Source organism: Pleurodeles waltl, chromosome 3_1, assembly GCF_031143425.1.
Source record: "Pleurodeles waltl isolate 20211129_DDA chromosome 3_1, aPleWal1.hap1.20221129, whole genome shotgun sequence".
Lineage (NCBI taxonomy): Eukaryota > Metazoa > Chordata > Amphibia > Caudata > Salamandridae > Pleurodeles > Pleurodeles waltl.
This window is the reverse complement of record NC_090440.1, coordinates 1,368,479,850-1,368,495,627: the sequence shown is the minus strand read 5'-3', so window position 1 is coordinate 1,368,495,627 and position 15,778 is coordinate 1,368,479,850. Positions and strand designations below refer to the sequence as shown.

Here is a 15,778-nt window from a genome sequence, read left to right as displayed (position 1 = left end):
CCCCTTGCAAAGCCACCTATTTACAAGCCATTGAGTTGGCAAACAAAGTTTAACATTTGTTTCTGCTAAGAAATACTTCTTTTTTTTCCCACTCACACATTTGTAATCAGAGGATAAATTCCACACCTTGTGTATGAAACACTCCCCCAAAGCTTCATTCCTCACTACTGGAAAATGTTTAAAACATGAAGTGAATTGAAACATTAAAACAGGCAATGATATCACCCCATGAATCAACCACACTGCTGACGATGGCTCAGGGAATTTTTCTGGCTTTTCAGTATTTAACAGTGTATATGTGTGGCTTTATTTCTCATTAATTGTTGCCTGTGTGTTCAATTAAAAGGCAAACACAATCAATTGCGTTCAAGTGCTTCCAGGCATTGTGGTTTGCCTTTAAAACCTGTAGCATGCAGCTCTGCATAATCCATCAAAGCTAACTTTGCTCATGTTGTATAAAAGAGATGTAATTTTGTATAATATCAATTGCAGATGACACTTGAATGTTATGTGAAGTATAAATACAAGGTGTCAATGCATTTATTCTATTATTGACTATAGCCAATGTTTTTTCTAAATTAGTCTGATCAATTTGCCTTAAAAGAGCATCTACTTCAATTTGGGAAGGCTTCTAAATTTTACTATAGGTAGCATAAAGATCCTTTTTGAGCATTGTGACCTGGGACCTAACAAGAAAGCTTTCCTATGCTATAGGAAGTAGTCACCCTAGAGTGTAACAAGGGTCTGGTCTGTTGGCTCTAAACCACTGTGAGGTGTTTAAATAATGTGCATTGCAACCATTTGTGTCTGTTGGCCGCACTAACTACCCATTTGGACCTAAAAGTGTAGATTTGTATGTAGTATTCTGTACCAAACTATTGAACACATCTTCTGACTAATTGACATGTTGTCAATTATGAAAATGTGCATTTCTGTAATTTTTGATATACCCAAGCAAGTTGTACTGTTTTGATCATAACGATCATTTGTATCAAAATCAAGCAACCTCTAAAAAAGGCATCCTTGCCTTGAATTTGAACTTTAGTTTGCGAAACTGATTTCAAATCAATAGTTTCTTTCCACTATTAATAGCTGCTTATTGTCAGTTATGGAATTAATGAATTAAAATACACCAATTTCATTGGGTCAGCATATTTTCCTTTGCTTTTGTAGGGTTATGTTTATAATAATAAGACACAGCAAACCTGTCCAAATATGCAACACAATGCTTTGATGTGTTCTATTCCTTTCTGATGGATTAAACCTTGCAATATAAACTGTCGTGACTTTCTTGCACAAGGTGGAGGGTCATTTTCTTTATTAAGTAGTGCCAGGCGTAACACTACATACATGCATCACTGGTGATTTGGACCTCATAGACCTAGAACCACATATTCAATATATATATATCTATAGAGAGTTTGAAAATAAGGGGCCTCCTTGGCATACATATATATATATATATATATATATATATATATATATATATATATATATATATATATATATATATATATATATATATATATATATATATTTGTATACACATACCCACACATACACACACACACACACACATATATATATATAATAATAATATGTTTATATACACATGCAAGGTAATGGGTCAAGTAGGCATGGAGTACAAAACAGCAAGCATTAATCGAAAGTGAACTGCCTGAGGATTAAATTCATGGACTTGTACTATGCATAATGTTTTGAATGATTAATGACTTCCAAGCATGAGAGATTACTACGACTCCCATAATCCCGTTTGTGTGTATAAAAGAAAGGATATGAATGCAAAGGGCTAGAACAGACTAAAACCACTGTGAAAAAGACAAGGTGTTGAAACACGTTTTGGTGTCTAGCGTTACTTTGCTTCAATAATAAAGGATACAGCCAAGTGTTACCTCCTGGGAGTGCAGCACTAATTTTTGATAGCAAAAAACAGGGATTGCTGTCTCACCCCGACGTTGGCACCAGCATTTGAGCATACCGCTTTCAAGACCAAAGTACATATATATATATATATATATATATATTTGTACTTTGTTATCACATGGCTGTTTTAATATTCTGGGTGCATATAAATTCATTTGTTTTCTCTTTGTTATATTAGTAACACTTTTGGAGTAAGTTTATGTTTATTGGTGATGTGTTGTAGCACTAGACATGTTATATAGAACTACATATCCCAGAATGCCACATAAAGGCATAGCTTAGTGGAAAAGTATAAATAGAACATGGATTGGAGTAACAAGTTACCGTGATCAAGACTGAGAAGGTCGAAACGCGTTGGTGCTAGTTGGTGGGGTTGTTTTTTCGTTGAATAAAAGAGGATTAATCACAATTCTGTGAGTGCGGCATCTTTAACTTAAATGTTAAGCTGGCAAATGATTTATGGGAATAGGTCCTTCCCTGATGCCTGCACCGACGAGTAGAGCGCGCCTCTCTTTGTGGATCTGCTGGAGCTTAATATATATATATATATATATATATATATATATATATATATATATATATATATATATATATATAAAACCTATGCCAGTCGCCACTAGGTAATTATAGTTAGGACCTAGTATCTATAGAAAAAGCATTTTTTTACTTGCATATATCTTTGGCAAGCCTCTGTCCAGATCACCTTTCTGGGTTCCTTTTTAGAGGTTAACCCAGTCAAGGGAGCAGCAATAGTGCTGTACCCCTTGACAAACCTCCTATAGTAACCTGTGAGACCTAAAAAGACTCTCACCCTAGTCTGGGTCTTGGGAGGCTGCCAAGCCAGAATGGTGTCAGTCTTTGGTAGTAAGGGGGCCTCCTGGCCACTCACCACCTGGTGTCCCAAGTACACCACCTATCCATGCCATATTTGGCACTTGCTTGCCTTAATAGGCAGGCCTGCTTTCTGCAGAGCCTCCAACACTTTTCAGAGGTGCTGCAAGTGTTTCTCCCAAGTGGAGCTGAACACAGAAATGTCACCTAGGTAGACTGCATTGAAATCATCCAATCCAGTCAACACCTGGTTAATCATCCTCTGAAAGGTGGCAGGGACATTTTTAATCCCAAAGGGCATCATCCTAAATTGATAATGCCCATCTGGGGTAGAAAATGCAGACCTCTCTTAGTCAGGGTGATTTGCCAATATCCAGTCAAACGTGCTGAGATATTTGGCAGCCGCTAACGATCAATGAGCTCATCAGCTCAGGGGATGGAGTGTGCATCAGTCTTAGTGACCACATTGAGTCCCCGGTAACCCACACGGAACCAGAGTTCTGGAGTGGCACCAGGAGCAGCAGCTTTTGGGACCAAGACCACAGGGCTGGCCCAAGGCCTACTGGAGAACTCAATTACCCCATTAAATAACATTTTGGATACCTCATCCTTTATGTTGGTCATGACGTTTTTAGTCACTCTGTAAACTTTAAGTTTTACAGGAGAACTGTCCACAGTGTCCGCATCAGGTGCACACAAATTAGTGACCCCCTGGGATCAAGGAGAACAATGAGGCAAACTGTCCCAGCACCTGGCAACAGTCCCTTTGTTGCTCTAGGGTCGGGGAGGGGGAGAGGTTCAAACCCTCCACAGACCCTCTCCTTAGCAGACAGGAGGTCAGGAAGAGGATCACTCTCTTCCTCCAGCCACATTATCTGTTGCTAGGAGGATTGTCACTTTAGACCTCTCAAAGTGAGGTTTGAGGCGGTTCACATGCAGGGTTCCTGAGAGTCCGCAAATTCACCAGATAGGTGACATCACTCTTGCGCTCCACTACCTCAAAAGGCCCAGTCCACTTGTCCTAGAGAGCACTAGGCTCTACTGGGGCCATCACCCACACTTCACTTTCTGGCTAGCCTGAAAATAAACCAGAGTATAATTCTGATAATACCAGTGTTTGATGTCCCCCTGGATTGCTTCCACGTTCCCCTAAATGGGCTTCCTGAAGCAGGCTGTCTGGATCCTAAAAGCCAGCATGTAGCTAAATACAGGCTTACTGGAAGCCTTTTCCAAGACTTCCCTAACCATACTCAGAGGTCCTCTCACAGGATGTCCATACAACAATTCCAAGGGGCTAAAACCAAGTCACTTTTGTGGCACCTCCCTGTAACTAAACAGAAGGAATGGCAAGAGGACATCCCACATACACCTCAAGGGCTCTGACAGGCCCATGATCATGCCCTTCAAAGGGTGGTAAGGAGCGGTGAACTTATATGTCATCCCACACTCCTTCCACAGAGACTTCATATAAGTAGAAATTAAATTGGTACCCCCATCAGATACCACCTCTTTGGGGAAGCCCATATAGGTAAAACTCCCCATCAGTGCTCGTCCCACCACAGGAAAAGTTAGGAGGGAAGCCTTACATTTCCCCCCACTCTTGCCACTTGCCTGACAAGTTGGGCAAAACCTACTTTGTGCATCTGAGTGCCTGCACATTTGGGACTAGTAAAAGGTCTTGTTCTGCCCCAAATGTTCAGCTACATGCACATGAGCTGAGCCAGACCCAGTAAGAAGACTCTGAAGTACTTGGGTACCACCAGCACATGGGCTGACACAGGCTCAGCAACCTTAGGCTCGCTATATAGGAGGCCGTCCTCCCAGTAAATCAAATGTGATCCAGACTCATTGCCGTACAACTGGTCTGCAGCCTGCTGCTGCAAACCCTCCAGAGTAGGGCATGTCTTCTGTGCCTCACAGAATGCTTCTCTGATGGGTCCCCCTTCTTGCTGCCACTTTGTCAGCTCAGAGACCTCCCCCAGTTCAGCCACCTATTTCTCCATAGGCTCTAGGGCCTCCCCCGCAGGTTCAGCCTCCTCCTGGACCATAGGAACATTTGCCCTTCGTCCTTCTGTCAGACACCTGGGACACTCTTTTAGGCTCCAGGGTCTCCTGATCACCCTGAGGGGCTGCCATTAATGGGAGGACACACACACACCCACCGAGGCAGACCCAACATGTCCAAGAGAGACATTTGTTCCATCTCCATCCAAGGGGAATCCTTCTGGTCATTGCCACGCAGACAATATACAGGCATGGTTGGACTCACAGCAACCCTCAAGAAACCTGAGACCCCCCCCCCCATTCAAAGGGAACCTGCTCCACTCTGCACAGGCACTCTGAATTGTCTACTATAACTATTTGGTAAAGTACATGGGGATCTACCTGCTCTTCAGATACCAGGTGACTTCTAATAGTATTCACACTGGCTCCTGTGTCTCTCAGAGCCTCCAACCTCTGTCAATTGATGGTCACCCACTGAGGGGCATATTTATAGACACCTACAGCCACCTTGCGCCACATTAATGTAATTTAATCTGACGTCAAAATGGCCCAACGTGGCCAACATCCCCACACCCTATTTACAGGGTGGCACAATGCCTACCACAGCATGGATACTCAGCAGATGCATGCAGTGGGTGCCCCAAAGGCACGCCACTCTGTGCATATCTAGGCCTGGACCACACCCATTATTAGGAACCCTGGTACCCACTCCCTCAGCAAACATGTTGCTACCCTCTGCATTCTTAACCCAGCTGCTGCTCCACACGCTGCTGCCTTGCTGCACCACACAACACTGAGCATTCTCCTGCACTTCCTGCAAGTTTTGATGCATATACCCACATTCAACACTCACTACATTGACAGCACCCGACACACCACTCTCTTACACTCACACGAGTTGCTGCAACCACCTACACAACACTTTACAAACATGCCAGAGAGATCAGGGACCTGATGCACAACAATACTCCTGACCTGCTTGTTCTCATGGAATCCTGGCTAAATCCTGCATTGACACCTGACAGTGTCACAGCCATCCACCCTAGTTACAAGATTGCCAGAGACAGAATTACCATTATCTACAAGAACATAATCAGCTGCACCACATCCATAGCTACAGCATCCTCCAACATGGAATACCTGATATTTAAACTTCATGCCACAGCCAACTTCATCTGAAGCGACATCCTCATTAATAGACCACAGGGACACGCACTGACTTTACAGACACCATTACGCACTTCGTCACCCCGCTCACACGCAGTGTTAATTATACCCTACTCAGAGACCTACACTTCTACCTGGAAAACTACACTGACCCCAAGTCACTCATTGAAGACCTAGGAAGCCTGGGCTTCACTCCATGAGTAAAGGGAACTGTGCAAGTCATCGGACACCTCCTGGACCCTATTTTCACCAAATTTGATAACATCCAAGTCAACAAGCAGATACCAGATGTCTTGACAGTGCCCCAATCAGGTTCAGCATCCCCATCCCAATCCTGGCCCGAAGAACACTCATTACTGACCAAACAGCCCAATCGAAACTGGAACAGCATCACTGACAAGAACAGAAACACAGGTCTCAGTACCCGCTGACCCGAATACCACAACAACCACCCCAGAGCCATCAAGAATTTCAAAACTTGGATCACCTCCTACATCAACTCCCTGCCCCCACCAAACACAGTAATACAAACAAGATACAGACCCCAAGCCATTGGTATATAGAGGAACTCAGACTGATGAAATGACACTGAAAACAACTGGAGCACCAATGGAGAATAAGCCATGACAATGCAGACAGGAGCACATTCAAACCTTCTTCAAGAGGCTATCACCAAATGAACCATACCACCAAATGTGCCACTGTGGTGGGCCGTATCAATGCCATCACCAAGAGAAACAAAGAAATGCTCAATTTAAAAGATTTCACCTCAACATCAGACACTTCCAACTCAATCACCCCCTCACAGGACCTCTGTTCCCAGTCAATGTTTTCAAGAAAATCATCAACAGACACCTCACAAAATTCCTCAATGACCACAAACTCCTCAACATCACTCAGGCTGGTTTTAGACCAAACCGCAGCAGAGGATGTGCCCTCATATCCACCCCGGATACCATACGGATGACTCTGGACAAAGGAGACATGGTGGACATCATCCTCCTGGACTTTTCTGCAACAATTGACATAGTCTCTCACCCATCCTGGCACAACACCTATACAACAACAGAAACCAAGAACACACACTCTGATGGATGTGCTCCTCCTGTCTAGAAATACTAAGTCAGTCAGCCTGGCAATGAGGAGTGCCACAAGGAGTGCCACAAGGATTGACTCTGGGCCTGATTCTTCAGATCATATATGATCCATCTATCCAGCATCATCCCTTCTCAACATCAACATTTTCTCTTGGGCCTACAACATGCAACACAAAGGAAGCATTCTCCTGCACTACCAGCAAGTTTTCATGCACTCGCCCACACCCAATACTTCACTCTCTTACACTCATACAGTTCTGCAACCACCCACACAACACTTCACACTTGGATGCATGCTCCTCCATGCCCGTTTACTCATCAAACACCACACAGAGATTTGAGACTTGATGAACAACAATATCCCTGCCCTCCTTGTCCTCATGGACATCAGGCCAATTCCTGCATCTGCTCCTGCTCGTGACATCACCACAGCCACCACCCCCTGGTTACAAGCCTGCCAGTCAAGGCAGACTTCACAAGCCCAGATGAATCACCATCATCCACAAGAACACCATCAGCTGCACCACATCCAAGGCCACATCATCACAGATACCATCATGGATTTTGTTGATCCACTCACCCTCGATACTAGCAATTAGTCAGCCTCTCACTGTACAGCTTGGATGCCCACAACCTCATCTACAGATTTCTGCAAGAATTTTCAGAGCCCAACCCTCTCCGACACTTATTTGATTCCTCTAGCCATCATCATCCATCTTCACAATATCAACATACTCTCTTTTGCTGATGAGAACTAACTCATTCTCTCCCTCACGGACAAGATGCCTAGTACCAGGATTAAGTACAATGCCTTCATAACTGAAAGCACACACCTGGATGAAGACCAACAGTCTGAACCTGAACACCAACAAGAACAAAAGCATGATCTTTGGGAATAACACATCTCTGTGGGACTCCACCTGTTAGCCAAAAGCTAGGACTGACACCAAACCCCATCACCCATGCCAGGAACCTCAGGATATTCATTAATAACAAGCTCAACATGCCTGCCCAAATCAATGTCATCACTGTCTTATACTTCCATACCCTAAAGATGCTGAGGAAGACTTTCAAATGGCTCCCAATCAGCACCCTGAAAATCATTATGCATGCCTTGGTAACAAGCAAGCTGGGGTATGGAAACACCTTCTACACCGGGATCAACAAAAAAATTACCCAGAGGCTGCAGACCATTCAGAACTCAGCAGCCAGAATCATTCTTAATCTCCCACGCCACACTCACATCACACTACATGTGAAGGAGCTCTGCTAGTTCCCCATTCACAAACGAACACAATTGAAACTCCTCACCTACACTTTTAAGGCACAACATAACATTAGCCCAGCATACCTCACATTAGCATTCACACACCTTCTAGACACCTACTATTCATTTAGACTCCAACTTGGGCAAATCCCATGCATACAGAAAACCAGATCTGATGATTGTGCCTTCTCGTACATTACTCCTAAAGTGTGTAACGTCCTGCTGCTACACCCAAGAGCATAGCACAATACAGCACAACATAACATAACATAATTCGCTAGGACATATTTTACCAAACTGTAACTGAAGGCTTCTTCTACCTGAACAGTAACTACCAATGACCCGTGTAACTGCCGTCAGCAGCAAAATAGCACAGCAGCAATTGCTGTTACTAGAGATTGGTGTTTAGTCAGAATCAGTGTGCCAGTACCTCCTTTGTGAGTATTAGCCGGCATATCAAAGTTTTCCTTTCCTATATTGTGCGCCTTCAAATTTTCTTACCCTGTCTGGCGGCTGGGGCTAGATGCAGAGTTTTTTTTAAATTCATATTACTTTTTTCTTTTTCTTTTTTTCACACAAATATATGCATTTTCTCCCACACAGGATTTACATTAAGAAATTGTACTCAATGCAGAAATAAATTATTTGGTACTGTTCCCAAAAGAATTCTGAGTTTTAAAAAAGTGTGAGCATTAATTCAGTGCATTACAAGATGTTGATTTTGGGTGAGCACAAGGCTGCTTACTTCCCAAGGACATCTTTTAAAAATCTAGCTTTCTGCAGCCTTCTCACTCTAAAGAGCCCCCCCAAACAATGGTCTGTGTTTATGAAGTGAGAAGAAAAGGCATAGTTTTACAATGGCAGTTAATAAAAGTCACTTTGACCCATCATCATGGCTGCAGTACATCTTTTTTGTTCAGTCTTATTCTGACTCCACCTGAGCCTCAACTAAGAATGGGACTCCCCAGCAGAAGGTGGAGAGCTGGCCCTTAGGCTCCCATATCCTACATAGTTTCATTGTCCTCAGGCTTAATAGAGGCCATCTATAGGATTGAGGGGTACCTGAATTGTCCCCCCTCCCCTGCTTGGCAGGGACTGCAGAGTCATGCATTAAGCCCTGATTAGAAGCTTATGTTGGGTCAGTATTTATGCTTCCATGCCTCTGGAGACTACTTTGTAGAACCAAGTGACAGCTATCCGACACATATTTGATTCCTCTAGCCATCATCATCCATCTTCACAATATCAACATACTCTCTTTTGCTGATGACAACTAACTCATTCACTCCCTCACAGACAAGATCCCTAGTACCAGGATTAAATACAATGCCTTCATAACTGAAATCACACAACTGGATGAAGACCAACAGTCTGAACCTGTACACCAACAAGAACAAAAGCATGATCTTTGGGAATAACACATCTCTGTGGGACTCCACCTGTTAGCCAAAAGAGCTAGGACTGACACCAAACCCCATCACCCATGCCAGGTAATAACAAGCTCAACATGCCTGCCCAAATCAATGACATCACTGTCTTATACTTCCATACCCTAAAGATGCTGAGGAAGACTTTCAAATGGCTCCTAATCAGCACCCTTAAAATCATCATGCATGCCTTGGTTACAAGCAAGCTGGGGTATGGAAACACCTTCTACACTGGGATCAACAAAAAAATTACCCCAAGGCTGCAGACCATTCAGAACTCAGCAGCTAGAATCAGTCTTAATCTCCCACGCCACACTCACATCACACTACATGTGAAGGAGCTCTGCTAGTTCCCCATTTACAAACTAACACAATTGAAACTCCTCACCTACAGTTTTAAGGCACAACATAACATTAGCCCATCATACTTCACATTACCATTCACACACCTTCTAGACACCTACTAATCATTTTGACTCCAACTTGGGCAAATCCCATGCATACAGAAAACCAGATCTGATGATTTTGCCTTCTCGTACATTACTCCTAAAGTGTGGAATGTCCTGCTGCTACTCATAAGAGCATAGCACAATACAACACAACATAACATAACATAGTTCACTAGGACATATTTTACCAAACTGTAACAGAAGGCTTCTTCTACCTGAACAGTAACTACCAATGACCTGTGTAACTGCCGTCAGCAGCAAAATAGCAGAGCAGCAGTTGCTGCTACTAGAAACCAGAAACCAGAAAAACGGTGACCCAGGCCCTCGTCAGCAGTAGACTAGACTACGGCAACGCACTCTACACAGGCATCCCAGCAAAAGACATCCAACGCCTCCAACGCATCCAAAACGCCTCTGCCCGACTGGTCCTCGACGTACCCCGCCGATGCCACATCTCCCACCACCTGAAAGACCTCCACTGGCTCCCCGTGGACAAGAGGATCACCTTCAAGCTCCTCACCCACGCTCACAAGGCACTCTACAATGCCGGACCAGCCTACCTGAACAACAGACTCAACTTCTACATTCTACAAGACCTGGAACACCCTCCCGACCCCCCTGCGGCCGACCCAGGACCTTCTCAACTTCAGGAGACTCCTCAAGACCTGGCTCTTCGACCAGTAGCAGCACCCCCCCCCCCCCCAAAGCGCCTTGAAACTCTAACGGGTACGTAGTGCGCTGTATAAATATTGTGATTGATTGATTGATACTAGAGATTGATGTTTAGTCAGAATCAGTGTGCCAGTACCTCCTTTGTAAGTATTAGCCGTCATATCAAAGTTTTCCTTTCCTATATTGTGTGCCTTCAAATGTTCTTACCCTGTCTGGAGGCTGGGGCGAGATGCAGAGTTTTTTTTTAATTCATATTACTCTTTTTTTTTTTTTTTTTTTTACACAAATATATGCATTTTCTCTCAGGCAGGATTTACATTAAGAAATTGTACTCAATGCAGAAAGAAATTATTTGGTATTGTTCCCAAAAGAATTCTGAGTTTAAAAAAAGTGTGAGCATTAACTCAGTGCATTACAAGATGTTGATTTTGGGTGAGCACAAGGCTGCTTACTTCCCAAGGACATCTTTTAAAAATCTAGCTTTCTGCAGCCTTCTCACTCTAAAGAGCCCCCCCCAGCAATGGTCTGTGTTTATAAAGTGAGAAGAAAAAGCATAATTTTACAATGGCAGTTAATAAAAGTCACTTTGACCCATCATCATGGCTGCAGTACATCTTTTTGTTCAGTCTTATTCTGACTCCACCTGAGCCTTAACTAAGAATGGGACTCCCCAGCAGAAGGTGAAGAGCTGGTACTTAGGCTCCCATATCTTACAGATTTTCATTGTCCTCAGGCTTAATAGAGGCCACCTAAAGGATTGAGGGGTACCTGAATTGTACCCCCTCCCCTGCTTGGCAGGGGCTGCAGAGGCATGCATTACACCATGATTTGAAGTTTCAGTTGGGTCAGTATTTATTCTTCAATGCCTCTGGAGACTACTTTGTACCACCAAGTGACAGCTATCAATGTTCTGCATCTTGTGTTTTCTCAGATACAAAAGGAGTTTCAGGGCTATTCTATCATACCTTTACGATACTGCTCTCCACTTTTTCATCAGTCTTTCACTTTTGCGAAGAAAGACCTTGGAGAACATTGTTTTTGGGTTTGTTTCCCATTTTTTTGTGTTGCTTTTTTCCTCCTAAATTTGGCAGGGAAGGCAAATCTTGGAAATTGTCTGCTCCATGCAAGAATTCCATAAAGCTAATAAAATAGATTTTTCGTTTTTTTTGTAATTTAGGTAAGGACACATTCTTTAAAGAATAATCAGTGTGTTATTCCAACTGATTACTGGATGTTTTTGTAGAAACAGCAGGAGACCAGGTCAAAAGGTCATTTTTTTATCCTGTGACTTGTATATCTTAAAGCCACAAAACATATCCCCACCACTAGGAAAATATGTTCCTTTTTGCCACAGAGAAAACAAAGATATGGGTACTACTTATAATGCACTTTTGCATTGAAATATTAGGCTTTTTTGACAGCTCATTAAATAAATTCCATAAGGGAATTTACATTAAGAATAGAATCAATCTAGTGCTCATGGTTGTAGAAGTGATGTGTGACAGGCTTATATACAAGAAAGTGGTGCATCAGCTCTGATGCACCACTTTTCTTGAGTCGTCCTGTGCCCCCTAACGTCTCCATAGTAATGCTGTATTCACTGCACAGCATGCCATGGCGCATATTAGCACAATGGCGTTGTTAGAAATGGGGTCTTTGGTTGGCAGTCAGGTTGCCCTCTGTCCAAGCACGGACCCTCACTCTAGTCAGGGTAGGTCACACACAATCCAAATTATCCTGTGTCCACCCTCTGGTAGCTTGGCACTGAGCAGTCAGGCTTAACTTAGAAGCCAATGTGTAAAGTATTTGTGCAATAAATCATACATTAACACCATATAGCACCACAAAAATACACCATAGTGTTTAGAAAAGTATATCATATTTATTTGATAAGATGCAGGTCGAAACGATTAAAATGCAATAAGTATATGTTCAGATATCACTGTAAACGTGATATAAAGTGTCTTAAGTCTTTTAAAAGCAAACAAAGTCTCTTTCAAGCAAAAAGTACCTGGTTTGCATGCAAAATCTCTGCAAAGAACCCCAGAGGAGGAAATGCATGGAAACAAAGGGGTGTGCGTCATTTAGTGTTCACGCAGGGACGGCTGTGTGTTGATTTCCGGTGCTTGGTCGTGGATCCTGTTCGGGTTGTTGAGTTTTCGGACGCCCTGGGGATGATGTGTGGATTTCCTGCTCTGGGAGGATGAAGTCACAGGAGCTGCGTCGATTTGGTGGGCTTGCATAAAATTTTCCACAGCATGTCAATTCCGCTCTGGAAGTCGAGCTGCATCGTTCCGGCTCAGCTGTGCATCAATCCGGTGGCCATGCGTCAAATTTCCAGTCGCTACGCTGGCACTGTGTCGATCTTCTCGATGTAAAGTTGGGCTGCGTCGTTCCAGTTCGTTGTGCAGTGAAATGTTCACAGCGGTACAGGCTGTGCACCATTTCTGGCAGACCGTGCATCGAATTTTGCCGCACAAGGAGTCCTTCTTGTAGAGGTGAAGTCTTTTTCGTACTGGGACTTCAGGGAACAGGAGGCAAGCTCTATCCAAGCCCTTAGAGAGCACTTCTTCACCACAGCCAGAGAGCAGCAAGGCAGCAGGGCAACAGCAAGGCAGCAATCCTTCACAGAAAGCAGACAGGCGAGTCCTTTGAACAGCCAGGCAGGTCTTGGCAGGATGCAGGTTCTGGTTCAGGTTTCTTTTCCAGGAAGTGTCTGAGTTGGTAGGAGCAGAGGCCCTGTTTCAATACCCAAATGTGCCTTTGAAGTGGGGGTAACTTGAAAGAGTGGCTTAGAAGTGCACAAGGTCCCCCTTTTGTTCAATCCTGTCTGCCAGGGTCCCTTTGTGTGAGGGCAGGCTACTGTCCTTTGACATGCATGCAAGTGTCAGGCCCTCCACCCTCCCAGCCCAGGAAGACCATCAAAAGGCAGTTGTATGCAAGTGAGGCTGAGTATCCTGTGTTTGGGGTGTGTCTGAGTGAATGCACAAGGGAGCTGTCAACTCAACCCAGCCAGACGTGGATTGTAAGGCACAGAAAAATTTAAGTGCAGAGAAAAGCTCATTTTCTAAAAGTGGTATTTCTAAAATAGTAATATTAAATCCAACTTCACCAGCCAGAAGGATTGTGTATCACCATTCTGGCCATAATAAATATGACCTTCCTACTCCTTTCAGATCAGCAGCTACCACTCAAACAATGTATGAGGGCAGCCCCAATGATATCCTATGAAGGGAGCCGGCCTCACAGCAGTGTAAAAACGAATTTAGGAGATTTACACTACCATGACATGTAAACTACACAGGTACATGTCCTGCCTTTTGCCTACACAGCACCCTGCCCTATGGGTTACCTACGGCATATCTTAGGGGTGTTTTATATGTAGAAAAAGGGGATTTTTATGCGTGGCAAGTATTTTCAAATGCCAAGTCAAATTGGCAGTGAAACTGTACACACGGGCCTTGCAATGGCAGGCCTGAGACAAGGTTAAGGGGCTACTCAAGTGGGTGGCACAATCAGTGCTGCAGGCCCACTAGTAGCATTTAATCTACAGGCCCTGGGCACATATAGTGCACTCTACTAGGGATTTATAAGTAAATTAAATAGTCCAATTGGGTATGATCCAATGTTACCATGTTTAAAGGGAGAGAGCATATGCACTTTAGCACTGGTTAGCAGTGGTAAAGCGCGCAGTCTTAAAACTAGCAAAAACAGTATCCAACAAGTGGAGGGAGGCAGGCAAAAAGTCAGGGGTGACCACCCTAAGGCTGTCAGGTCTAACAGGTGTCATAATTTGTGATTCTATTGTCGCACTTTGCTGGATCGTTTCAGAAAACACACAAAGTACTAAATAATTTGGGGGTTTTATTCTAGCTTCTCTTTGTGAGTAAATTCAACCTGGGCCAGCACCCACAGGTTATTATGATATGGGCAAAAGACCCCTCCCTAACTGTTATGCATTTTCTTTCCGTGATCTCATGGAAATTCAGAATTAGCTTTCATCACAGATGGCGCAAGTAAAGAAATACTGTTCTAATAAGTATATGCCAGTGCATCACATTTTGAAAAATTAAATAACGGAGATTTGTACACTTTGTTTAAAATCATGATACGTAATTTGACTCCAAATTCTATTACAATAATTGCGTGGATTGCAATGACCTCAAGAAAATCAGTATTCCATCCTGAACTGAACAGGCATTTAGGAATGGCAAACAGTGCAAGACACTGATGCATTTCAGCATTCGTGACTCGCAAACTGGAGTTGTCAAAGATCGTAATTTGCGAGTGGCAAAAGCTGGCCTTCATACATCTGGCCCCAAATTCCCTCTCATTCTGAATGAAAAAAACTATCTGTACACACAAAGGAATTATCTAAAAGAACTACTCACGATTTACTGGACCCTATACATGAATCATTTTTTTTATTACTTTTTCTTTTTAGTTTTGAATGGTAATCCCAGACGTTGCACCAAAAAATCCAAATTGACAATATAGTTGGTTAATATTCAAGGCAAACGTAGTAGTGGTTAATGGTGAATAAAAACATGCATTTGCTATAGAAAAATATTCCGTTGAAATGTAGTTGTGCAATTAAGGCTCATGTTTTATATTTAAAGGATAGAGTACCTTCTCTCTTTGAATGAGATAGCAGTCAATGTAATCCCTTGGACAGTTGAGATCCAGGGTTTTTTGGTTCCATTCTACTCTTTCTACGATGAACTCTTCCAGATATTTGAATAGTTTAAACATTCTCTTATGAGGTCCAGGTAAACAATCCATTACCCTCGGATACATCTCATAGAGCTGCGAAGAGAGAAACAGAGCAAAACACGCCACTTTAGACCTTTCTGCACTAATGAGCTTTAATGGCTAAAAACATTTAAGAAATATTAATACTGTAGACCATCATAGTGTTTA

At 43.2% G+C, this 15,778-nt stretch overlaps 1 protein-coding gene across 1 annotated transcript in view; it reads right to left on the bottom strand.

Moving 5' to 3' along the window:
* Positions 1 to 15,778, bottom strand: part of LOC138285202 (cytochrome P450 2A13-like) — a 476,011-nt gene that overhangs the window by 216,385 nt on the left and 243,848 nt on the right. Inside the window, exon 5 of the mRNA XM_069224864.1 lies at positions 15,488 to 15,664. Within this exon, the coding sequence (XP_069080965.1) occupies positions 15,488 to 15,664 (177 nt within the window). The remainder of the gene's footprint in view (positions 1 to 15,487; positions 15,665 to 15,778) is intronic.